We start from the raw sequence: 25,161 nt of genomic DNA on the forward strand, positions 1-25,161 counted from the left end.
TAACGCTAATTAAAATTTAATCGCCGTAAACATATTATTTCCTGGTATAGATAATGATCCATTGATTATTCCTGTAAAAACATTAATTGATTTAGCAAAATATGAGTTGCAAAATATAGAAAAAAAATCAGATAAGAGTTTTATTTCACATGTACGGAAGAGGATTAGGGCCACTAAAAAAAAATAAAAAATTAACTGATTTTTTTTTTTATTTTATTTCAGTATAGGATGGGAAAAAAGTCAGAATTCTGACTTATTTCTCAGAATTCTGAATTTTTTTATTATCAGAATTCAGTCAGAATTCTGAGATTAAAGTCAGAATTCTGAGATTAAAGTCAGAATTTTGACTTAATTTTGAGAAAAAAGTCAGAATTCTGACTTTTTTTCCCATACTATACTGAAATAAAATAAAAAAATCAGTTAATTTTTTTTTTTTTTTGTGGCCCTAATCCTCTTCCGTACACATGTATTTGGGTAAAAAAAAAAAAAAAACTAAAAAGTTCTGTTGTGTTTTTTTATCTTTGTGGTTTCAGGGGGAGAAAAAACAAACTGCCTGAATGAACAAAAATCAAACTCCAACGCCATTTTGCATAACTGTGAAACACAAGGCTATTCCATCATTACCATCATCCAAAGTCCTCTCCAGGATGGGCGGAGAGCTCGGCCGTCCGTCTCCGATCCGAGTGAAAGCCAGGACCTGAATCTCATACAGCACGTATTTCCCCAAACCGGTCAGCTGGACGCTGTGGGACGCGTTCCCCTCCACCATCCAGAAGCGGACCACACTGTCAGAGTCCTTCTCCTTATACATCACCTGATCCAGGGACAGAAGGGAGTTCAGAGGGGAGTGGAGTTGCAAATTAGCAAAGACAAAATGCCTCCTTGCTGCTCGGCACCCTGCTGGGAGAAAAAAGTCTTCTCTGCAAACTAATGAGATTTCGCTGCTCTTCCAGCAAACAAATAATTGGAGAGGATCTTCAGAACATATAAATCAGACCTTGTAGCCAAGAATGAGTCCGTTCCAGTCGGGCTCAGGGACTTCAGACCAACGCACTAAGATGCTGCTTGAGGTGGTGGCGAATGCAGACACGTTAGTGGGTCCACATGAAGGAACTGAAAGATAAGACATGGAGAAGGTGAAAAATACAATAAGCAGTTTCTTTTTTTTTTTTTTTTTTATAAAAGGCATTTAATTGTTTATATTCTCTTTCCAAAGCTTCTATAGATATGTTTGCATCCATCTAATTATATAACATATAATTTTTTTCACACAACTTTTTTCAAAGGATTTGTTTGCAGGTTTAGACAAAACACACAGGATTTCTAAATTTAAAAACAACAGTTTTAAATTCCTTATCATTCACCTTATTCTACACTGGAAAAAAATCGAAATCTAGATAAGTATTTTTTTCTTAAAATAAGTGCATTTGTTCTTGGATTGAGGGGGATTGAGCAATTTTGCCAATGGAACAAGACAATTTACACCCACCAATTGCATTGTCTTATTTTAAGTGCATATTATCTAAATAACTTATGTTAAGAGTATAAAATACTCAATCCATTGGCAATCTCATTTACCTACTCAAATTAAGGGTAAATACACTTAATTTAAGAAATTTTTGCTTATTTCTGGATTGTTTTTCCAGTGTATAGCTATTGTTTGTGGAAAAAGGCATAATTTGAGTCTAAATTTAAGGTGTTGTATGAAAAGAAGAGCACCTCAGTGCTAATTAAACACACAGCACTGGAAAAAAATTGACATCTAGATAAGTCATCTTTTCTTAAAATGATTGCATTTGTTCTTGGACTGAGGAGATAAAAGAGACAGTTTGCCAATGGAACAAGACAATTTACGCTTAAAATAAGAAAACACAACTGAATTGTCTTATTTCAAGAAAATATCATCTAATTATCTTATTTTAAAAGTAAATATACTCATTCCACACTGCAAAAATGATCTCAAAATGAGTAAAAATGTCTTAAATTAAGGGTATTTACCCTCAATTTGAGCAGTTAAATAAGATGATTTACCAATGGAATTAGTATTTTTACTCTTAAAATAAGACATCTAGATAAAATGCACTTGAAATAAGACAAAGCAATTGTTTTTTCTTATTTTAAGTGTAAATTGTCTTGTTCCATTGGCAAAGTGTCTCACTTAAATCCTTAATTCAAGAATAAATGCACTTATTTTAAGAAGAAATTACTTATTTAGATGTCATTTTTTTGCAGTGCATTGGCAAACTATCTCATTTACCGACTCAAATTAAGGGTAAATACACTTAATTTAAGAATTTTTACTTATTTCTAGATTTTTTTTCTAGTGAATAAGGTGTGAGCTGTAAGTTTATACCTATAATTTGAATACTGATGCTCTCCACAGATGCTAAAATGCAGTTATTCTGAGCAAACAGAATATCTTCCTTTCTAAAAAAGTCCACCATGATTCCTTATTCACACATTTTTGTTCGGCTTTATCGGACAGCGTGCGCACTCACCGGACTCCCTAGTTCTGCCTCTAACCGGCTGGCTCCACGGTCCCGTCCCAATGCCGTTGACAGCCTGGACCCTGACCTCGTACTCCGTCCACTCCTCCAGGTCTTCGATGGTGAACTCCCTCTCCAAACGATCTGTGATGATGTGGGTCAGCCCGCGGCCCTGGGAGCCGACGCGGTAGTACTGAATGCTGTATCCCACCTGCTCTGCGTTTCCATTGTATTCCCATTCAGGAAGGGGCTGCATTGCATAAATGAAAGATTAATGAAAGATGCATATAAAAGGAAAATACCTTCAACACCTTTGACACTAATTGAGCAATTATCTATTACAATTATAATAATCTACTGGTCAAAAAAAATGAGAAGCAGATAAAATAAATCAAGCTCTGTAAGTTAAAAATGGAGAAGCATTCTCTTCATTGTTAAAGCACCCAAGGTTATGGGTAATTATTGTGTCAGATCAAATATAATACCATAGATGATCATGACCTTTAAAAAGAAGTAAACCTCTGTTATTTTAAGGCTTGTTTTAACAATTTCTCAGCAGGGGAAGCATAAAACGTGCTGTTCGATGTCACTTACCATCCATCGCAGCCACAGGCTGGTCTCACTGGCTGTGCGCAGGGTGACATTGGCGGGGGCCATGTCAGGAGGAGCTGGAAGCGTCTGAATCTTCCTTGACGGCTGGCTGGGAGGACTGCTGCCAACTATGTTCACCTGCCGCATGCGGAATCTAACAACAAATCCTTGATTATTATGCAAATTGTGGAAAAATGCCTGACCAAGCATTGCTATGCAGCTCGCATGCTTTAACATGTGAGCTGGAGCTTCCAAACAGAGATCAAAGCCTCGGGTAGAAACACAATATAAATATGCTGAGAGGAAGCTTCTCCATGTTAATGCCTGAATATGCAACAGAATAAACTGTTGTGTTTATAGCTGAATATAAACTGGCAGTGCAGATATCTACTGTTGTTATTGGTCTTCAGGGACTGCCTCATTCAATTTGCTGTATCCAATATGATCAGGGAAAACAAATAGACTAGATCAAAATAAGCACCATTACCGAAGTAAAAATTAACTAAACAGTGCTTGGATTAAAATTAAAGGAAAAGAAAATAAGAGCTCCAGGGATAAGCTGAAAATATTTGAGTTGGAGGAGAGTACATCCACTTGAATGGGTGATTTTTGTCAAATTTTTTGCATAATCTTACAAAGAAGACAGCATGATGGACATATGCTTCATTTAAACAGTTGTTCAGGTACTGTTTCCCCTTAAAGTAACACAATCTCCTTTGATAAAGATAACTGCAATGAGAAAAAGGTTTTATGGTGCGATTTTGGAATAGGCATAATTTTCCTCCGATCCTATTCTAAGTAGAATTATCTGAATAAAGCAGAAGATCCAAACCACCTCAAAGCCTTAGGGAGTCAAAAGAGCACAGAAGAGGAAATACAAAATACGTATGCTCTGGTCTGCCCACACATTGCCTCTAATAACAGAGCATCTATATCAGGGGTTCTGTCCTGCACTAAAACATATAATGCAACCAATTTTGTTATTTATTTAATCATATTTAGTTACTTTAACACAACATTTTTATGTCCTACCCTGCTAATTAGGGATGTAACGATATTGACATTATCGCGCTATCGCGGTGGTAAACGTGTCTCGATATCGTCGTGGTTGGGTAACAATAATAAAAGGACAGGTGTCCGTTAAAAAGCAAGAGGATTAAACACAGTCCCGCGGAACAAATCATTGTTCACTACATAGACCATGATCCTTTGCCCTTCGTTGTCATACTAACCGTTCTTAAGCCAATAGGATTGCACGCGGATTGCACGCTGTCCTCACAAGCTCAAAGCAAGCTAGCATGGTCGACAGCGATAGTTGTAAGGATGAAAACAACAACCCCGAAGTTGAGATTGTGCCCGCCCCTGCAGCTTTTAAGTCAGATGTTTGGAAACATTTTGGTTTCGCGGTGTCAAAAAACGCAAAAGGAGAGAAGGTGGTGGACAGACAATGGACTATATGCAAGCACTTCCACAGTAAACTGCGATACAACACGGGAAACAAACGCAATATGCAAAGTCATCTGACGACTCATCATCCAGAAAAGCTTGCAGATTCTCTCACATAGAATGTCCTGTCTGTTCAAAAAACCCTGAAGGAGGCTTTTTTTTTTTCTTGAAATGTAGATCTTTTGATCTTTCTGATGAAAAATGTGAACATAAGCCAACTGATAGGTCAGTGTTTTAAAAAAAAAGCTTTTTGACTATTTTATTTAAGCTATGTTCCTAAATACCAGTTTTAAAAGGCTGCTTTTACTTGCCTTGCACATTTAAACCTGACTTGATATTTGTTTGCACTTAAAGGGAATTCCCTATTGTTTACAATTGTTCTGGTTGCTTCTTAACTTGAACATTATTCACAGAAGAATCAACAGAATATTGATGTTCCTGACTACAACTTGCGCTTTAAAAGCACTATGTGATCAGTGTTTTATGTTGTAATGATCCATAAATACAACAATAAATTGCCTGTTGACTGGCAAAAGCAGAAAAAATGTCTATTATTTTGCTATTATCATCACAAACACTGTCGTGAGCTATTTAACAGTACCGTGAGCAGTGTTGGGCACGTTACTTTGAAAAAGTAATTAGTTATAGTTACTAGTTACTTCTCCCAAAAAGTAACTGAGTTACTAACTGAGTTACTCCACAATAAAAGTAACTAGTTACTAGTAAAAGTAACTATTGCGTTACTTTTGCGTTTCTCGCCCCCGTAACCCTCACCACCCAGCCCCCACCTTCTCGCCGTGTGTTTCCAAAGCCAGCTGAATAGAGCGGACGACAAAGACAAGAACCTGCAGAGAGTTTAGCATTTATTGCAACTCAACGTAAATGACAACAGGGGGGAACGCCATGTGAAGTTTTTTAACAGGGCGTTCAGATCTGGTGAAATTAATAACTGGGGATGTCTAATTCTGAAATCCTGTGTGTTTGGGTTGTTATAGATACTGCAACATCTATCTATCTATCTATCTATCTATCTATCTATCTATCTATCTATCTAGATGTATACTCTGTGTGTGACATAAAATATGGATCTCCATCCCTGCCACAAAGGCCATCAAATAATGTTTAAAATAAAAAATACAGTAGGTTGAAAAGTCAGAGTATCCATCCATCCATCCATCCATCCATCCATCCATCCATCCATCCATCCATCCATCCATCCAGATTTCTCCCTTTCTCCATGTAGGCTATCATTTCTGGCTGTTGTCAGGTTCATTTGATCGTTCACGCTCTCCATAGTTCCCCTGTGGCGCGAGCACAGGGCGACTGTTGCGCGCCTTTAGCGAGCATGCGCATTTCCTGTCGCTTGCGCGGTGACTCTTGCCGCCTGCGCTGTGCGGAGATGCAGGGGAAACAGTATGTGATGGGGAAACGCAGCTCGACGTAACACCGGTATTTCCATGTGGAAAACGCTGTTTTGCTGCTGGAGTCATCCTCACTCTCCATCTTTCTGTGTGTGCTGTACGTTAACACCCGCCAGCAGAAACACCCACCTACCCAACTGACAGACGGAATCTCACTATACATCAGCCATTCTCATCCTCCCCTCTCTCATGACAAGGCGCGCACCTCTGGATGACCTAAAAAATAATCTTTAATATCTCTTAAACAAAAGTAGCACAAACAATATTTTTTTCTGCATAAATCTGCACTAACGTTGCACTAACCATTCAGTCTATTTGCAGAGTTTTTTGACGTGGGTGGGGTGTCAGCTTCACGCAGCTGCGCACGAGTCCTATCATGAAAAAAGGTTCATTGTGCGACCTGAGTAACGCGCAGTAACGGGGTGTATGCAATAGTAACTGCGTTATAGTTAAAGTCAAAGTAATTAGTTAGATTACTCGTTACTAAAACAAGGTAACAGCGTTAGTAACGCCGTTACTTTCAACGCCGTTAGTCCCATCACTGACCGTGAGCTTTTCCACAATATCGCAATAAATATCGTACCGTGAGATTTTGATATCGTTACATCCCTACTGCTAATATGAAACAATTGTATTAAAGTAACTAAATTTGATTAAATAAATGCCAAAAACGGTTGCAATATTTTTTTCAGTGTGATACCGTCCTGTAGCTTTTGCATGCATCCTGCTCCAACAGACCTGAAATAAAGAGCAAACGACCTCAGTAGGTTTAACAGAGGTCTGGTCATTAATGATTTACTTTTCTCAGGTGTGTTGCAGACGGGATGCATGCAAAAGCTCCAGGACAGTGGCACTCAAGGAACGATGCTGCCTACCCCTGGTCTATAATGAACTGTGACAGAAGGCAGAATCTGCTGGATGAATTGTGACAGGGTGTAACTTCAAATCAACTTCCAGATACTGTAGATGGCAGGACTGATGTACAATACAGGTGGACATTGACTAAACGCAGTGACAGGTTTAAGGGCACCTTAACTGGAGCGGTCCCACAGCATGATGTAGCCGCAGCCATGCAGACAGTTGGAACAGTGCAGCTTGGTTTGAAAACTTGTCTGGATTCCTTCAATGCTTCAAAGTAACTTATTGTAATGCTGCCAAAAAAAACCTTTGGGTTGTGCATTCACACCAGCTGAAAGGTGTGGATGTTACATAGTCTTTCTTTCATAGCGGAGAACCTCTCAGTCTCTTTGGAGGGAACAGCATAACTGGCATTGATGCTGTTTTTGTTTGGAGGAAGTAGGGATGCACGATATTGGGATTTTGCCCGATATCCGATATTTTAAAACTCATGTAGCCGATAACCGATATCGATACAGATGTTAAAGCTGGACAAAAATAAGTAGTCATTGAAAATAGCAGTTTTGTTCTCCATTTCTGACACTTTGAAAAATAATATACTCAAATATATTTTCATATGCTGATATCACATAGATTTTTTAAAACGCGGTATCGATCTATTTTACTTTCAAAATCTCGTGAAATTTCATCGTTCTGTTACAAACTCTTGTGATATTTTGCAAATTTTTGTGAGATTTTGTTAGTAAAATAGATCGATACCGCGTCAATATATCAACATATAAAAATATGGCAACATTTGGTGAATTTTCGGGGGATTTCGTAGCATAACGATGACATATAGCAATATTTCATTAGTAAAATAGATCGATACCGCGTCAATATATCAACATATGAAAATATGGCAAAATTTGGTGAATTTTCAGGGGATTTCGTAGCATAACGATGACATATAGCAATATTTCATCAGTAAAAGAGATTGACGTGGTGTTTTTAAATGGCAATATATCAGCATATGAAGATATTGGGATATTTTAATGTATCAATATTTTTTCCCTCGTCTTTAGAAGTTTTTAAGTCTGTAAAAAAGAAGTTTTTGAGGAAGAAGAAGAAGTAGTATTTTTTTTTTTTTTAGACTTTAGAAACTCAGAAGCTGATCAAATATCGGGTTAAATATCGGTGGGGTGGCCGATGTCCGATATTCAGTTTTAAGGCCGATACCGATAGAGGGCCGATTATATCGTGCATCCCTAGGAGGAAGTTTGAGCTTTTGTGGTTCCTGGACTGTTTCTAAACACCCAGACTAGACTGTTTGGATCGTATGTTTAAATTCAGGCTCAGACAGGCTGTCAACCTGCTGTGAGTCTATGTGTGCATGGCTGTTGCTGCATCTCTGTCTTGCTTTTTTTCAGATTAGTTGATTAGAAGTTGCACCAGGTTATCATTCTAGGGATGGAAGAGGCTGAACTGAAATGTCTGTTACCTGTAGAAGGTGTATGGGTTGAGACCAGGCACCTCCAGAGAGCGAGCCTCGGGTTCATTTGAGACCTGATGAACCAACACCCACTCTTCATTTTCTCCCACCACCCCAACCTGCAGGGAGTAGAGAGAGATTTCAAGGCCTCAGGCAGTCAATCAGATCTTTAGCGTCTCGCAAAACTATTCCTGAAACTTCTCTACAAGATTCTTTTAAATATTCTTCACCCAGATTCAGTAGTTTGTAGATCACATTGCTATGTTTTCACATTAAGGTGCTGAAAATGTTGCTGCTCTAAGTCAATAGGAATGGAAAGAGAGCAACTTTTGTCAGTTTTCAGGATTTGTTCATGTTTCCCAGATCATTTTCAGGTCTGGACTTTGACTGGACCGTTCTAGTAACCTGAATAACGTCTTATCTAAAACATTCCATTAGAGCTCTAGCTCTTTGGTTAGGATGTCGAAAGACCCTCAAACCTAGTCAGATATTTTTTTACAACCATCCATTTTACTGCCTTCCTTAATCATGACATTGTTTCATAATTAAAGCCAGCAACTCTTCCTTAAGACGTGACATTTTGCATGAAGGAGCAAAATTCCCAGCTTTTGTCTTATATGACCAGAAAACCACCTCCTTTATGTTTGCTTTGCCCTTTATATGGCTTTTGCCATACTTCATAGATCTGCTGGTGAAGATTCCCAGTCATCCAGGTCATAGAGATTCCAAAAAAAAAATAAAAAACAATCCACTGGACTTGGTTTCCAAGTTTGAAAAAGATTTACTTTCCATCCAGGAGGCTTTGCAGTTCGAAATAAATAGTATTTATTGTAGCCAAAAAACTTGTTTTGGATTAGAATACATGCAAATTAAAGCAGAAGAACGGGAAAGGGGAGTTGTTTTGGGTTTTTTGTTAGCCTGCAATACCTGATACTGGGCTATGCCTCTGAAAGGGGGGTCGTTAGGGGCAATTGTTAGCTTGGCTGCCCAGGACAGATGTTTTGTCCCCTGCATGGGGTTGGGGGGGTTGTAATGATAGTGGGAAGGAATCAAGTCTGACGCTGCATTGTAGGTTTTTTTAAGCTGAAACTTGACCACACCCCCTCTGTTTAAGGTTGGTTTTTCTTTCATAACATAAATGGCTTCCTTCACACCCCTTTCAAACCAAATGTCTTCTTTGTCCAAAATGTGAACATTCTGGTCCTCAAACAAGTGTCCATTGTCCTTAAGGTGCAAGTGGACAGCAGAGTCGTCAGTGGAGTATATAAAGCTTTGAAGTCATCGCTACTTCTGACATTTTGAATTGAAAAAGCTTCCTGGATGGGAAGAGAAACATCTTCAAACATGGAAACCAAGTCCAGTAGATTGTTTAATACTTTTTAGGAAATACTGCGTAGATCATTTCTATGGAGAATGGCAAAAAGCACATAAAGAGTTGTACATGAGTGCAGAAAACAACTCCAGGATACCTAAATGATTCCCGCTGATCGTTGCCAAGCCAGTCGCTTTAGATGAACGCCCATCTGCAGGTTGCTTTGCAGTCGTGCCATACTTCTATTTTAAGATGACGGCTACTGTGTCTTAACATTTAATATAAAGAAACTCTGAGACCTATGAAGCCTTTAAAGAAAAGCTCTATTTATAGTTTGGGTTAATTTCATTTATAGCACATTTTAAACAGCTAAGCTGTACTGACATAATTTAAACTAGCAGGGGACCATGAAAATATTATAAACACAGTAAAACCGAGCAAAAAGCATAAAAGTATTTACGATTTAGACTCATATAATACTGGATAGTAAAGTAGGTCTATGTTGACCATAACTGACTGCGACAAAATGGGTTCTTCCACTTTTGTTACGACTTTTATTCACTTTTTTTTTTTTCCCCCTTCCAACTGGGAATGTCTGGTAGAACCAGTCTTGGCTGCACATATGAGGAAGACAGATGGTCGGTTAAACTACATATCATTTAGACAACTCCCACTCTAGAAAGTGCAAAGCAAAAAAATGTAAACAGTAGTAAACTATGCATACATTTCCAACTCTAAAATTATGTGTTAATTTTCTATCAAACAAAACCCCAACAAGATTTATTGAGGTCTGTGGTTGTAATGTGACAAAATGTAAAAAGTGAAGGAGGTTAAAATACTTTTGGATGACAGTTTATATAATTAAGAATAGATTAAGGGTTCTGAGTTTATTCTTAAGTTGTTTTTGTCTCACCTGGGCTTCTACAAGCCAACGAGAAATAGAGGTTTTGCCATCATAGCCAGGTTTAAACTGCAGGTTGACAGAGCGTGGGCCGATGTTGGTTATAGCAATGTTGGTAGGATGGCCAGGAAGCTCTGCATGGAGGCAAAGACAAAGAAAACAGAGAGAAAAATCATTATTTTACAGCCTCCCACAGAGGGTGCCTCTGGTTTCCAAAACCCATTGACGACAGTGCCCTCTGGTGGCAGTACGAATACTACACACAAATGAATTTATCAGCCATTAATCCTACTTACCTCACATTTCCCAGTTCCAGTTTAGATTATAAAGGCAGTTTAGATTCTGAGAGGTGTCTTACACACATCACACTGACGGAGAAGAAGCAATAGATGCCCAGAAAGTGTTTGAAAGTTCACATACCTTCCCATTCAAGACAGAAAAAAATTATCTGCGAGTAAAATAAAATCAAATTTGACAAAACTAATTCTAAATATAACATAATAATTAAATGGAAATCATAACACTGAGTTTGAATCTAAATGTATATAATAATGTAAATCAACACTTTGAGGCAATCACTGAAATCAGGTGTTTCTTGTAATTTATTTGTTTGTTTTTTTCAGTTTTTTGTTATTTGAATTACCAGCGTGATTTGATCATTTTCTTTAATGGCCGATTAAGGCTAGGCTTAAAACTTTCCTTTTTGATAAAGCTTATAGTTAGAGTGGCTCAGGTTTTCCTGAGCTATCTCTATAGTTATGCTGCTATAGGCTTAGACTGCTGGAGGACATAGGGACCCCTTTTCATCATTCTGCTTCATTCTCTCTCTATTCTCATATTCTGCAGAATCTTTTAGTTCAATCTGTAACGTTCTGCTCTCTCTGCTTTTCCTCAGAGTAGCTTTGCCTCGTCTGTTCCTGTTTGGCTGTGACTCCATCCTGGAGAGAAACATCAGCTGTGCTGCTGCCATCAACACCTTTGTTTATAGATGCTGGAGATCGGCCTGTTTTCCAGTGCGGTCCTGTTTCTCTGACCGTGACTGGCTGGATGTGCTCTCTTCGTCCTCTGGCATGGGAGCTTTCTCGGAGCTCGTCTGCCTGGCTGTGTGTTTCCTGGACGGGGCCGCCTTTTACAGCTGCTTTTTGTATCTCTGCTTCCGTCTCCTTGAACCCCAGTCGGCCTTGGCAGATAGCCGCTCACACTGAGCCTGGTTCTGCTGGAGGTTTCTACCTGTTAAAAAGGAGTTTTTCCTCTCCACTGTCGCTACAAGCAAGCTTAGGGTGAGGGATTGTATTTGAGTCAATGAGTCGATGCAATCAACTGGTTTTCCTTAGATAGAAAACTTTGTATCAATTTGACTGTATGATCTGGTTGAACTGCAAAGTGCCCTTGAGATGACATGTGTTGGGAATTTAGCGCTATATAAATAAAATGAATTGAATTGAATATCTAACCTTCAAGCACGACTACAAGTGGAGATTTCTATCTGAAAGACCTGGAGGACTGATGCAGCTCTTCCTCCAAGGAGAAGAGCTATATATATATATATATATATATATATATATATATATATATATATATATATATATATATATATATATATATATGGGTCAAATTTTTTAGTTGTTTTTTTCTCTCAAAATAACATGCAATACATTTCAGCATGTAACCTTTTCGAACAAGAAATACAACAAACACTACAGGAACGATGGCAGTATCCACTTTATAAACAATTACTTCATTGACGTTTCACAGTGAATTACTTTCTATTTACCCTTCCTCTTTCCTTACTTTAGACACAATGTCATTGTCTAATATCTTTGAGTCATTTTGGTAAACTGAAGGTTAAATTCACAACGCTAGTTTCATCAGCTGAAGCCGCCATGTTCTTTAGACTGAACTGTCGCGCTTCTCGTTGCGTCACACCTCAACCCGCCTCAAAGCCAACGCTGATTGGACGTTCGTTTGGTGAACGGCTCCAAATTTTCTTCAACGGAGAGTCTCCAGACTGATTAGCGAGTGAAAACTTGAAAGCTTGCGAGATCAGGATGGTCTCACGAGGCTAGGAAAACAGGCGTATCCTATTGGTGTTGATGAACAAGCCCAGGCAAGACCCGACTTTGTAGTCAGTAGGTGGGGTCACAACACTTGTGTTTCTCTCGCTCTGTCACTCGTTTTTTTTTTTTTTTTTTTTTTACTTAGTAACTAAACCAAACATTGAAAAAGTATCGGAGTAAAAGTATGCAATAAAGTTCGTAAATGTAGTGAAATAAAAGTGAAAGTACTCAAAAAACTTATACTCTTGGAAAGTATAGAGTACTCCAAAATATACTTAAGTACAGCAGTGAAGTATTTTTACTTAGTTACTATGCAACACTGGTTCTGTGTCAGATAACTTATCAGATGTTAAAGGTTCCCCTCTCCCTTCTGTAAATTTGCATGCTATTGAGGGCGGCTGAGGTGCTTTTTTTTCCTTTTCCACATGTTAACAAGAAAATAATAAAGACCTCAAACCTTGCATTTCTGCTGTTTGCCCCTTGAGCTGACTGAACAATTGAAATAAATAATTGTTGGCTAATAAAGGGAGGGCAAACACATCTGGAAGATGAACCCTTCTGCACATCTGTCTTCATTACTGTTTGTTGTTTTATCTCCAGACAGGTTTTATTTCAACTCAAACTAATTTCTCCTATTTTCATGGCTCCTAGTTTTCCTCTAGAGAAATAAAACATGTACACCACCAATACAAAGCATGCCAAAGCAGAATTAAGCTTATTTGAATTGTACAGGAAGACGCTGATGTCAAACAGTGGCGTACTGAAGTAGCGATATTAAAAAGATAATCACTCCCATTGGCACACTTAGCTATTTTTTTTCCCAAGCTTGCTCCAATGCGAGTATATCTAGTCCTAATGAAATGCAGATTATATGTCTTGTGGTAAAATTACCACCTCGAAAATTATTTGCATGACGAATTATCAAGACTGCTTTTAGCTCGATCGTTATGGTACAGTTGCAGGCACATAGGCGTTTTCTTTATGCACATACAATGGGGGTAATTGCCATTCTGGGGACTAAAACTGCTGCACCGAAGTCGGCTCTCAATATAACAGCCTGTCATTTCCAACTTTTCACAGATGTACAGCGTCTGAATGCAGCTCCAGTAATTGCCGTTGGCATTGTGTTCCTGTTTCAAGAGTTTGCAAATATGAAACCATTAAAGACTGTAATTGCCCCTAATGCTCCCATGAGAGCTAATATTTTTGTGCCAGTCTTGCATGTGTGTGTGTGGATAGAAAAATAATTATAATGATTTGGTTCTTATTTTTTTTGGTTCTGTCCCAAATGGGGGTGACAGGAGTCAGATTTGGCTGTATCTGGTGCCAGGATGAATGGACCCTTTCACCTGTTCCAGCAGCAAATCTGCAACGAAAGTGAACTTGATGTTCCGTCTATTGATTAAAATAAATAAGCCTCTATGTCTATGAATCAGTTGAGCCTGGTCAGGATTTATGAGTGAGATCTGAACCGCTGTAGAACAATAAAATGTTCATAAAGTGACTTCAACATTACTCAGTTTTATCATGCATTGTAATATTTTCCTGCAACAGCTTGTATTTACGAGCGCCAAATAAGTCATGTCCTCGTATTTATAAGAGGTCATTGTTACCAGGGGTATGCCTGTAAATGCAGCTGTTTAATCTTCACTAAAGTGCTCTCTGCAAATACTGAGACTTTAAAACTGATGACAAGTGGTCAGTATGATTCGGTTTACAATCCTGCAAAGGTTAGTCAGTAAAATGGGCCATAAAGTCATTGTGACATCACTCTTTCACTGGAAAAAATTTAAATCTATATAAGTCATTTTTTCTTAAAATAAGTGAATTTGTTCTTGAATTGAGGAGGTAAAAGAGACATTTGCCAATGGAACAAGACAATGTACACTTAAAATAAGAAAACACAATTGCATTGGCTTATTTCAAGTGCCTTTTATCTAAATATCTAATTTTAAGAGTAAAAATACTAATTCCATTGGCAAATGATCTCATTTACCTACTCAAATTAAGGTTAAATACACTTAATTTAAGAACTTTTTTAATTATTTCTAGGTCGTTTTTCCAGTGCACTGGAAAAAATCAAAATCTAGATAAGTAATTTTTTCTTAAAATAAGTGCATTTTTTCTTGAATTGAGGAGGTAAAAGAGACATTTGCCAATGGAACAAGACAATGTACACTTAAAATAAGAAAACACAATTGCATTGGCTTATTTCAAGTGCCTTTTATCTAAATATCTAATTTTAAGAGTAAAAATACTAATTCCATTGGCAAATGATCTCATTTACCTACTCAAATTAAGGTTAAATACACTTAATTTAAGAACTTTTTTAATTATTTCTAGGTCGTTTTTCCAGTGCACTGGAAAAAAATCAAAATCTAGATAAGTAATTTTTTCTTAAAATAAGTGCATTTTTTCTTGAATTGAGGAGGTAAAAGAGACATTTGCCAATGGAACAAGACAATGTACACTTAAAATAAGAAAACACAATTGCATTGGCTTATTTCAAGTGCCTTTTATCTAAATATCTAATTTTAAGAGTAAAAATACTAATTCCATTGGCAAATGATCTCATTTACCTACTCAAATTAAGGTTAAATACACTTAATTTAAGAACTTTTTTAATTATTTCTAGGTCGTTTTTCCAGTGCACTGGAAAAAATCAAAATCTAGATAAGTAATTTTTTCTTAAAATAAGTGCATTTTTTCTTTAATTGAGGAGGTAAAAGAGACATTTGCCAATGGAACAAGACAATGTACACTTAAAATAAGAAAACACAATTGCATTGGCTTATTTCAAGTGCCTTTTATCTAAATATCTAATTTTAAGAGTAAAAATACTAATTCCATTGGCAAATGATCTCATTTACCTACTCAAATTAAGGTTAAATACACTTAATTTAAGAACTTTTTTAATTATTTCTAGGTCGTTTTTCCAGTGCACTGGAAAAAATCAAAATCTAGATAAGTAATTTTTTCTTAAAATAAGTGCATTTTTTCTTGAATTGAGGAGGTAAAAGAGACATTTGCCAATGGAACAAGACAATTTACAATTAAATTAAGAAAACACAAATGCATTGTCTTATTTCAAATGCATATATCTAATTATCTTATTTTTAAGAGTAAAAATACTCATTCCATTGGCAAACTTTCTGATTTACTTCCTCAAATTAAGGGTGAATACACTTAATTTAAGAAATGTTTACTTATTTCTAGATCATTTTTCCAGTGTGTTGTCTTAGACCATCAACATAAGTAAAAAGGAAAACAAAAACATGCTCGCTTTATTTCTGTGAGTAATGCTATAAAATAATGAGGTAAAATAAATGGATTTGATGTGATGGAAACAGAGTGGCACAAACCTATGAGTTGGTTGTAGTTGGAACAAACCCCAACTGTACTATAAGACTTTTTATATTGACCTGGAATAAGATCTTAGATGGAGAGTGGTAGCCAACTGCTGCAGAGAAATTGCCCTTAATAACCACATCATCAGTGTCTTCAGCTCTAAAAAATGACAAGCTTTAAAGGGAGTTGGTCAGAAGTAGAGAGGTGAGCCTCAGAGGAAGGCATCAGCAATTACCTGAGAGACTCAGAGTCATTTTAAAGTGAGAAAGAATATTTACAAATGGAAAACATCTGGGAGAGTCACCAGTGTTTTCAGGAGTGTATGTCGCAGAAAACTCACCTCAAAACATAAACGTTGCAATGCTAAGAAAAATTGGATTTGAACCCAGAGCGCTTAATCTTCATGTAAACAGACACGGTCAGCATTTTTAATTATGATAATAAGATATTAAAAAATATAATAAAATATGGTTTTTTTTCCCCTTTTCTCTCAAGAAGGAATACAGCAGCGTGGCTTAGGGCTGGAAAGTTTAGTCCCTATAAGCATAAATGCCAAAACAATCCTATCAGATCACAGCAAGACTGGAAAAAAATTAAATCTAGATAACTTATTTTTTCTTAAAGTAAGTGCATTTGTATTTGGATTGAGGAGGTAAAGGAGACATTTTGCCAATGGAACAAGACAGTTTACATTTAAAATAAGAAAACACAATTGCTTTGTCTTATTTCAAGTGAATATTATCTAATTATCTTACTTTAAGAGTAAACATGCTCATTCCATTTGCAAACTATCTCATTTACCTGCTCAAATTAAGGCAAAATACACTTAATTTAAGACATTTTTTTACTTATTTCTAGATCGTTTTTCCAGTGAAAACAAAAAGGGTTGGTCCTCCTCATGCATGGTGGAGAGAGATTCATTATTTGAGTTTACCAATGTTATTTTCTTATAAATAAAGCCATAATTTAGAAAGTAACGTATGTAATTTTCAGGCCCTGATTTGTGTGCATTGGTCTCCAGTTAGTTTTCCTCTTAGCGCCCAGGTTTGATGCGGGTTGTGTTTTCTCTAGTTTTGGATTTGCTAAAATTGATTAATTAAAGGGTTTGTTATCTCTTTTATTCGTTAAACTCTGCCTTAATTGTTTGAATGGATTTTGCTTGACAATACCGTTAAGGTCTTACTCATCCCTGAAGGTCGTGCAGCTTTTCCTACCATACTTTCTTTTGCTACATTCTACATTTAATGGATCTATATAATACAAAGTTTTGACAAATATTTCAACAAAACTTTCTATATTCCCAACCCAAGTATTTGCTTAATTTGAGATATGAAATGCTTTTCAGGTCAATATTCAACAGAGATTGATCCTCTTTTTGGACTGTAATGACCATGGAAAATTACCAGCAGAAACACTTCTATCACTGTTGGTTCTTGGTTGGATATGGATTGCAACGTTGGACAAACATAAGCCAACATTGATACATCAGAAGCAAAACATTAATTTGTGTTGGCTAGTAACCAATAACCAACATCTGCTCAACGTTAAAAGCTGACGTTAAATTAAGGAAAAATTTAAAGGAAATATCCGGTCATATTCATAATTCAAACTTCTGAAACTACTTTAAATGTTAAATAATTACATACTGTTCAATAAATTATAAGTGTTTTTAATTCAGAGTAATTTTCATCTGAATGTGCTTTACTGGAGGCATCCTTGTTTGTCAAAGAACACTACTGCCACCTACTGGTTAATGACGTCACGGTGCGGTATCGGCTGTTAATCAAGTCCCAGTGCTGTATCTGGTGTTTGTCACAACGCGCTATTATCCAAGTCATCTTGAAAACATTCTTCTTCCAAATGTTGGCTACATATTACGTGTTTTTTCTCTGGCCAGAAGTTCGATGGCAAATCCTCCCTCTTCAAGTTGGCGATCCAACGACCAACCCGTCCGTGGAGGATCAGGAATCAGAAAGGTGGAATAACTCTTTTTTTTTCACTTTTACCCGATGTATTCCAGCATCCAGCTGCCATGCACGTGGGAATTGTCAGTTTCACTATAGCTCTGGTGAATTTCAATGGTGAAGTCCTCTGGAAATCTTCAATAATTGTTGTTGATTGCAGATGTGTCTAGTAGTTCCCATTGATTTAGCTTGTAAAGCGGGGAGAATGGCGCTAGGCTTAACGCACCGTGACGTCACTGCTGGAAGATGGCAGGAGGGAGGGGTTACTATATTTGGTGCACAAATGGCCGCTCCCAGTCTGGTGATCGTGACGAAAATTATTTTTTTTATTTTTTCACTCATTAACGCAAAATTCATTCACGGGGCTGCTCAGTGGCGCAGTGGGTAGCACTGCTGCCTTGCAGCAAGAAGGTTCTGGGTTCGATTCTTTCTGCATGGAGTCTGCATGTTCTCCCTGAGCATGTGTGGGTTCTCTCCGGGTACTCCGGCTTCCTCCCACAGTCCAAAAACATGACTGTTAGGTTAATTGGCTTTTCTAGATTCTCCTTAGGTGTGAGTGTGTGCGTCAATGGTTGTATGTCCTGTTTGTCTCTGTGTTGCCCTGCGATGGACTGGCGACCTGTCCAGGGTGGACCCCGCCTCTCGCCCATTGACAGCTGGAGACAGACACCAGCACCCCTCGCGACAAGCGCGTCAGATAATGGATGGATGGATAACGCAAAATTCATTAAATCACTGCAAACGTATTAGTTTTAGGTATCATTCCTTGCTGACCGGACTTTTCCTTTAAGCTTTGCATCATAATCCAATGGTTTTCCAAGGTTAGGGTACAACTGAGTTCAACGTTACATCAATTTCAAGTGCCTTCTGGGTAATGAGGGTCTGATCTGTCAGTGAATGAGTAATGTGACCAGTCTGAGTTTCCTAACAAAACTAACAAACTAAAATGACCTTTAACTTACCCGTTATATTTCAGCCGTGTTTCTTTTAGGAGCACCAAACCTAGAAGCTACAGGTCTAGCCCCCCTAGTGGCTAAAAGGTTAAACAGTGTTGATTTAAGACTTTTCTGTATGTTTTACCATCAGGTTTACCAGTGGCTAAAAGAGCAGTGAGTGTTTGCAGGAGGAAGTAATGTTAAAATATCAGAAAGTACATTTTTGGTTTGGTTACTGACCTGGTGGGACTCCGGAGGAGATAGTAGAGGAGGACATCTGGCCCTGGCCTTTGGAGGTCATTCCTGCCACTTCGATAGTGTATGTGGTGAGAGCGGTGAGGCCTGTGACCCTGTACTCCAGGGTGACATTCGGCAGATAGTGGGTGACTCTGGTGTTGGTCCGGTTGAACTCCTCCCATGAAATGCGGTAACCTGACATAGGAGCAGAGACGGGTTAAACGACGTCGCATTCCTTGCTCAGAAAACTCTGCAGTGGTTTTACAACCCTCCCCCCCCTCAGCTCGCTGCTGTAGGGAAAGCTAACAGAAATATTAAATTAACTTCATTAAAAATTGAATATAGCAAATTTAATCAGCAAGTGATTATACCTCCTTGCACTCACACATCCTCCGCACAGCCTCGCACACACACTCACCCTCTCAAAGTTAATGTAATTTGCTCCTTGGCCAGCAGCTCTTTTCATGTGATTGCATAAAGCATTAAAGCAGCATTTCTTGCCAAATCAGTAATCTCACATGGCATGTCTGTGTTTGTCTCCTGGGATTATGCGGCACATTAAATATATCTTAGAAAAACACTGAAATACATGTTGTAGATTCTTAAAATATGTAAATAAAACTGTTATTCTTTATCGCTGCTCGTTAAACCGAGTTCTAAAACATCATACTGAATGAATCTAGGAATTAATTTAACAACATCCCATTCTATTGAACTTTGTGCATGTTTTTCTATAATGTAAATTACAACTTCAAATATATCTCTTTAGTATTTTGTGTAAATGACCAATAGAGCAGTCCATGATTGTAAAAGAGAAGAAAAAAATAGATGATTTAATTTATTTTATGAATAATAATCTATGAAGTTTGAGACTTTTTTTGTATGGAGTCAGTTTCTCTGCTGGAAAGTGAACCTTTGACAAAGTTTCAAGTTTTTCTCAGCCTCTTATTGTTTTTTTCTTCATACAAACTGTCTGTTTAGATTAAAATTCATTTCTTGCTAAAAATCGTTCATATTTTTTAGGTTGATCTGCACTGCAAAAAATTAAAATCTAATTTTTCTTTCTTGAAATAAGTGATTTTTTTTTTCTTGATTTGAGGAGTTGAAAAAATTTGCTAATGGAACAAGACAATTTACATAAAAAATAAAATAAAATAAAAACTACTGTATTGTCGTATTTCAAGTGCATATCATCTAATAATCTTATTTATAAAAAAAAAATAAGATTAAAAAAAGCAGATTATTTTATTTACCTGCTTAAATTAAGAATAAATACATTTAATTAAAGAAATTTGTACTTATTTCTAGATTGTTTTTGCAGTGTGAACAGAGCTCTGCACTGGAAAAACGATCTAAAAATAAGTAAAAATTTCTTAAATGAAGCGTATTTAACATTAATTTGAGCAGGAAAATGAGATAGTTTGCCAATAGAATGAGCATTTTACTCTTAAAATAAGAAAATTAGAAAATATGCACTTGAAATAAGACAATGCAATTGTTTTTTCTTATTTTAAGTGGAAATTGTCTTGTTCCATTGGCAAAATGTCTCTCTTACCTCCTCAATCCAAGAACAAATGCACTTATTTTAAGAAAAAAATGACTTATCTAGATTTAGATTTTTTCCAGTGTGTGGGATGTTTTGACGGATGTGATGGTATTCCATAACCTTTTCCTGATTCAAACCTTTTTCTCTGAGACCTTCATGTAACAGCTGGATCTGAGTTTACATTGATGGAATCTATTTCGCAATCAAGCACTTTCATTTTGGCCTCCTGGGGCCAAATGATTGAAAAATGCTTGCTAAAGTGTCCTCTGCAGCAGCGAGGAGGCTCTATGTGCCCTGGATATTTCAAAAAATCTGTGCACGTGAATGACATCAGGAGTCAAACTCTACATTGGATGAGCCTACTGAATGCAGATTGGTTATATTTGTTGCTTATATTTGTGCATTCAGCCATTAGACTTTGATAACCTATGTTAATATATACAGCCTAGCAATGGACCTGATGTGCTGCCTTGATGATATCCACACATACACACACATGCTCATAACGGCCTTAAGAGAGCAAGATTCTTAAACAAATAGCTGCCTTTAGTGAACTATTTTGAGTTTCCATGCCATGATTATTTATTTTCTGCTGTAGAGATGCAATGTAAATCTAAGTAAGTCGTTTCTTTCTTAAAATAAGTGCATTTTTTTAAATAGAGCAGGTGGATAAGACACTTTGCAAATGGAATAATTTGCATTTAAAATAAGAAAGAAAACACAACTCAAGTCACTTATTTAAGTGCAAAATATCTAATCGCTTATTTTAAGGGTAAAAGGGTCATTCCATTTGCAAATTATCTTATTTTCATACTCAAATTAAGGTAAAATACACTTAATTAAGGCATTTTTAATACTTTTTGCAGTGTGATTCCAAATCTTGCTGAAGGATCTTGCAAAAATAGCAGAGAAGCACCTGATAGAAGTGTAGAAAATCTAGACTTTTCTACACCTTCTCATCTTCTCCAGTTTAAGGAGAAGCCATATGTGACAAAGTGGTATGAATCATGCAGTGTAAATTCAGACAAAGTCGACACACTGGAAAAAATCGAAATCTAGACAAGTAATTTTTTCTTAAAAGAAGTGCATTTGTTCTTGAATTGAGGAGGTAAGTGAGATACGTTGCCAATGGAATAAGACAATTTACATTTAAAATAAGAAAACACAATTGCATTGTCTTATTTCAAGTGCATTTTATCCTAATTTTTAGAGTAAAAATACTCATTCCATTGGCAAATCATCTAATTTACCTACTCAAATTAAGAGTAAATCAATTAATTTAAGACATTTTTGCTCATTTTTAGATAGTTTTTCCAGTGCAATACACTGGAAAAAATTGAAATCTACATACGTAATTTTTTCTTAAAATAAGTGCATTTGCTCTTGAATTGAGGAGGTAAAAGACACATTTTGCCAATGGTGTTGGGAGCTGGAGAAATACACCTTTTCTCCAGCAGAGTTCACCCTGGATCCTCCCTGCTGAGCTGCTCTGCACACCTGCAGCTGATGATCTCATCTGGAGGACCTGGACTACTTAAGCTGCCTTCAGACCTTGCCTCGACGCCGCAGTGTCTTAATCAGTTGGTTAGCACTTAAGCCATAGATCCCTAGTGAACCAAGTCTCCTTTGAGTCCAACCTGGATTCTAACCCTTTTGTCTCTGCTTCCAGGTTTCCTGTTCTTTCTCCTATGAAGCTCTGGAAGAGCTTAACCTGCCGAGCAGCCCTCCGAGCCAAACCTGAAGACTCACTCTCTGGATTTCCTAGCAGCTCTGGATACCGAGCTGGAAACACAAGCCAAGGTCAAAACAGCCTTTAGAAGTAAGACGCTGAAAGAGCTTAAGGACTCTGCCAACCCAAGCTTTCTCCGGACCCAACAGTTCCGCTCCCAAAGCCTCCTCTACGTTCATCAAGACGCCAGTGAACCGGTCCCAGCCCAGAACCATTGCATCAGTCTTTATTATATGTGTGAATTTGCCAATAAACTCTGTTAAACTTTCCATCCGTGTCGTCAGTGTTCTGCATATTGGGCCTCCCTGATACCCATCATGACAAATGGAACAAGACAATTTACTCTAAAAATAAGAAAACACAATTGCATTGTCTTATTTCAAGTGCATTTTATCTAAATATCTTATTTTAAGAGTAAAAATACTCATTCCTCTGGCAAAATATCTCATTTAACTACTCAAATTAAGGGTAAATACACTTAATTTAACACATTTTTACTTCTTGCTAGATCGTTTTTCCAGTGTATGATTAAATCCAGGGCCAGAGGGTAACGGTCACTTTCTAGCTAGTTATTTCTAATTTTTGTAAGTAGTGCTGCCTATGAGGCCCAGTTAGACGCACTTTTTCCACAGACAAATTAGCTCGACTTAAAGAAGCAATAATGGCTAGAGACCTAAACATTTCTGTCCGACATCATGTGAACGGAGACCTATGTGATTAGATTGCAAAGAGTTAATATATGTTTTATTTTTATTAATCTTTGTAAGGAAATACACTGAAACTAAACAGTTTTTTAACGACTATCATCATGTTGTTCATCATGTTGGTATCAAATAACAGATGTTGCAGCTAGATTGTTTTTAAAAGCTTCAGCTATAAATAAAACTGGATGATTATGATCTTTAAAACAGAATAAGTTTAACATGAATTGCTCTTCCGTTTAAGATAAAAGGGAATCTCTTTTTGTAATTTCCTGCACGATGCTTCTCAGGTTGATGTTAGAAACCTGCAACTTTTATTGTAAAAAAATGAAAATCTAAGTAAGTCAATTTTTCTTAAAATAAGTGCACTTTTCTTGAATTAAGCAGACAAGTGCACTGGAAAAAAATCTAATCTAAAGAAGTCATTTTTTCTTAAAATAATAGCGTTTTTTCTTGAATTGAGGATGTAAGTGGGACACTTTGCCAATTGAACAATACGATTGACATTTAAAATAAGAAACAATTATTAAATTCATATTAACATTTTCTTATTTCAAGTGCATATTATCTAATTATCTTATTTGAAGAGTAAAAGTATTCTTTCCATTGTCAAATCATCTTTTTTACATGTTCATATATAATATACTAAAATAAACAATAGATAAACTTAATTAAAGAAATGTTGACTTATTACTAGATCGGTTTTGAAGTGTGGGATACTTTGCCAATGGAACAAGACATTTTACATTTAAAATAAGAAAAAACAAATACAGTGTCTTATTTCAAGTGCAAATTATCTAATTATCATATTTTAAGGGTAAAAAGGCTAATTCCACACTGCAAAAACGAGCTAGAAATAAGTTCAAATTTCTTAAATGAAGTGTATTCACCCTTAATATGAGTAGGTAAATTAGATAATTTGCCAATGGAATGAGTATTTTTACTCTTAAAATAACATAATTAGACAATATGCACTCGAAATAAGACAATGCAATTGTGTTTTCTTATTTTAAGTGTAAATTGTCTTGCTCCATTGGCAAAATGTGTCTTTTACCTCCTCAATCCAAGAACAAATGCACTTATTTTAAGAAAAAATGACTTATCTAGATTTCGATTTTTTTCCAGTGCATTGTACAGTGAGAAGTTCAGTATTTCTACACACATTTATAATGCAGTAGAGATACTACAACTATTTAAGATTATTCACCACTCTTTCATACTCCCAAAACTTTATCTGTGCCTTTCTGAAAACAGACAGCTCATACTCTCAGTCCCTTTGGTATTAGTAATGCCTCATAGATTCCTCTGTCGACTCAGTGTGGCTTTCACAAAAGATTTTTGTAAAAGTCGTGTTTACTGCAGCTATCCTTTTTGCGGTAGATTTGTTGTGACTGAGCAGAAGAGACGAGAACACTTTTTGTTTTGCAGAAACCTGTTTTGAAATATATTTTCCGACAATCGTCTCAGGGGAGTAAAGGTATGTTTTCATCCTAGCTTTGGAAGTTGTAGGCGTATTGCTCAAATAGAAGAAACAACAGGTATTACTATGGCTCCCATCTGCTTAAAACAATAAATGAGGTCAAGCTGCCGCAGTTCCGTCTCCGGGCTGGATCTTATTATTGGCCCCATTCTGCAAAACTCCGACAGTTATCATGAAATAGTCATTTTTTTCTCTTCTTTTTTTGCTTTATTTCCAGAAAGAAAAGCTGCAAAGTTACCTGTTAGAACTCCATTCTTCTCACCAGGCTCGCTCCAGCTGACTTTAAGAGAAGTATCCAGGATCTCTGTAAAGCTCAGGTGACCTACAGCAGCGGGGGCTTGATAGAGAAAGTGCAAAATAATGAACACTGCTAAGGGCAAATCATTTATTCCACTATTTACTTTTTAAAAACAACCCATTTAGATTTTAAAGGTAACATCAAACTAAGCAACAGCAAACAGATGAGTTTTTTAAAGCCAAACTATTAAGGAAGTCATGTCCCAATTATAAAGATGCTGGATGGATGCAGAAAACAGTTATTCATTAGCATCCCTGCAACTAGCTTCTGCATGAATAATAGATCTTGCCCAAAGGATGTTGTTGCTGTGAGATGCATGATTCCTCTCGCCAGCATGGCAGAGTGAGATGAGCGTGGAGGAAAAAAAAATAAATGACTTA

General features: G+C 36.9%; 1 protein-coding gene across 4 annotated transcripts in view; it reads right to left on the bottom strand.

The window, feature by feature from the left end:
* The window catches only part of sdk2b (sidekick cell adhesion molecule 2b), a 178,906-nt gene that overhangs the window by 91,691 nt on the left and 62,054 nt on the right, over positions 1-25,161 (bottom strand). For all 4 annotated transcript variants that reach the window (XM_038296880.1, XM_038296878.1, XM_038296879.1 and 1 more), the window contains exons 16-23: positions 24,722-24,820; positions 19,031-19,222; positions 10,499-10,620; positions 8,283-8,392; positions 3,081-3,231; positions 2,499-2,736; positions 998-1,113; positions 625-814 (exon numbers count right to left, since the gene is read on the bottom strand). In XM_038296880.1, coding sequence (XP_038152808.1) covers positions 625-814; positions 998-1,113; positions 2,499-2,736; positions 3,081-3,231; positions 8,283-8,392; positions 10,499-10,620; positions 19,031-19,222; positions 24,722-24,820 — 1,218 coding nt within the window. The remainder of the gene's footprint in view (positions 1-624; positions 815-997; positions 1,114-2,498; positions 2,737-3,080; positions 3,232-8,282; positions 8,393-10,498; positions 10,621-19,030; positions 19,223-24,721; positions 24,821-25,161) is intronic.

This window comes from Cyprinodon tularosa, unplaced genomic scaffold, assembly GCF_016077235.1.
Source record: "Cyprinodon tularosa strain WSP-4 unplaced genomic scaffold, ASM1607723v1 ctg38, whole genome shotgun sequence".
Taxonomy (NCBI): domain Eukaryota; kingdom Metazoa; phylum Chordata; class Actinopteri; order Cyprinodontiformes; family Cyprinodontidae; genus Cyprinodon; species Cyprinodon tularosa.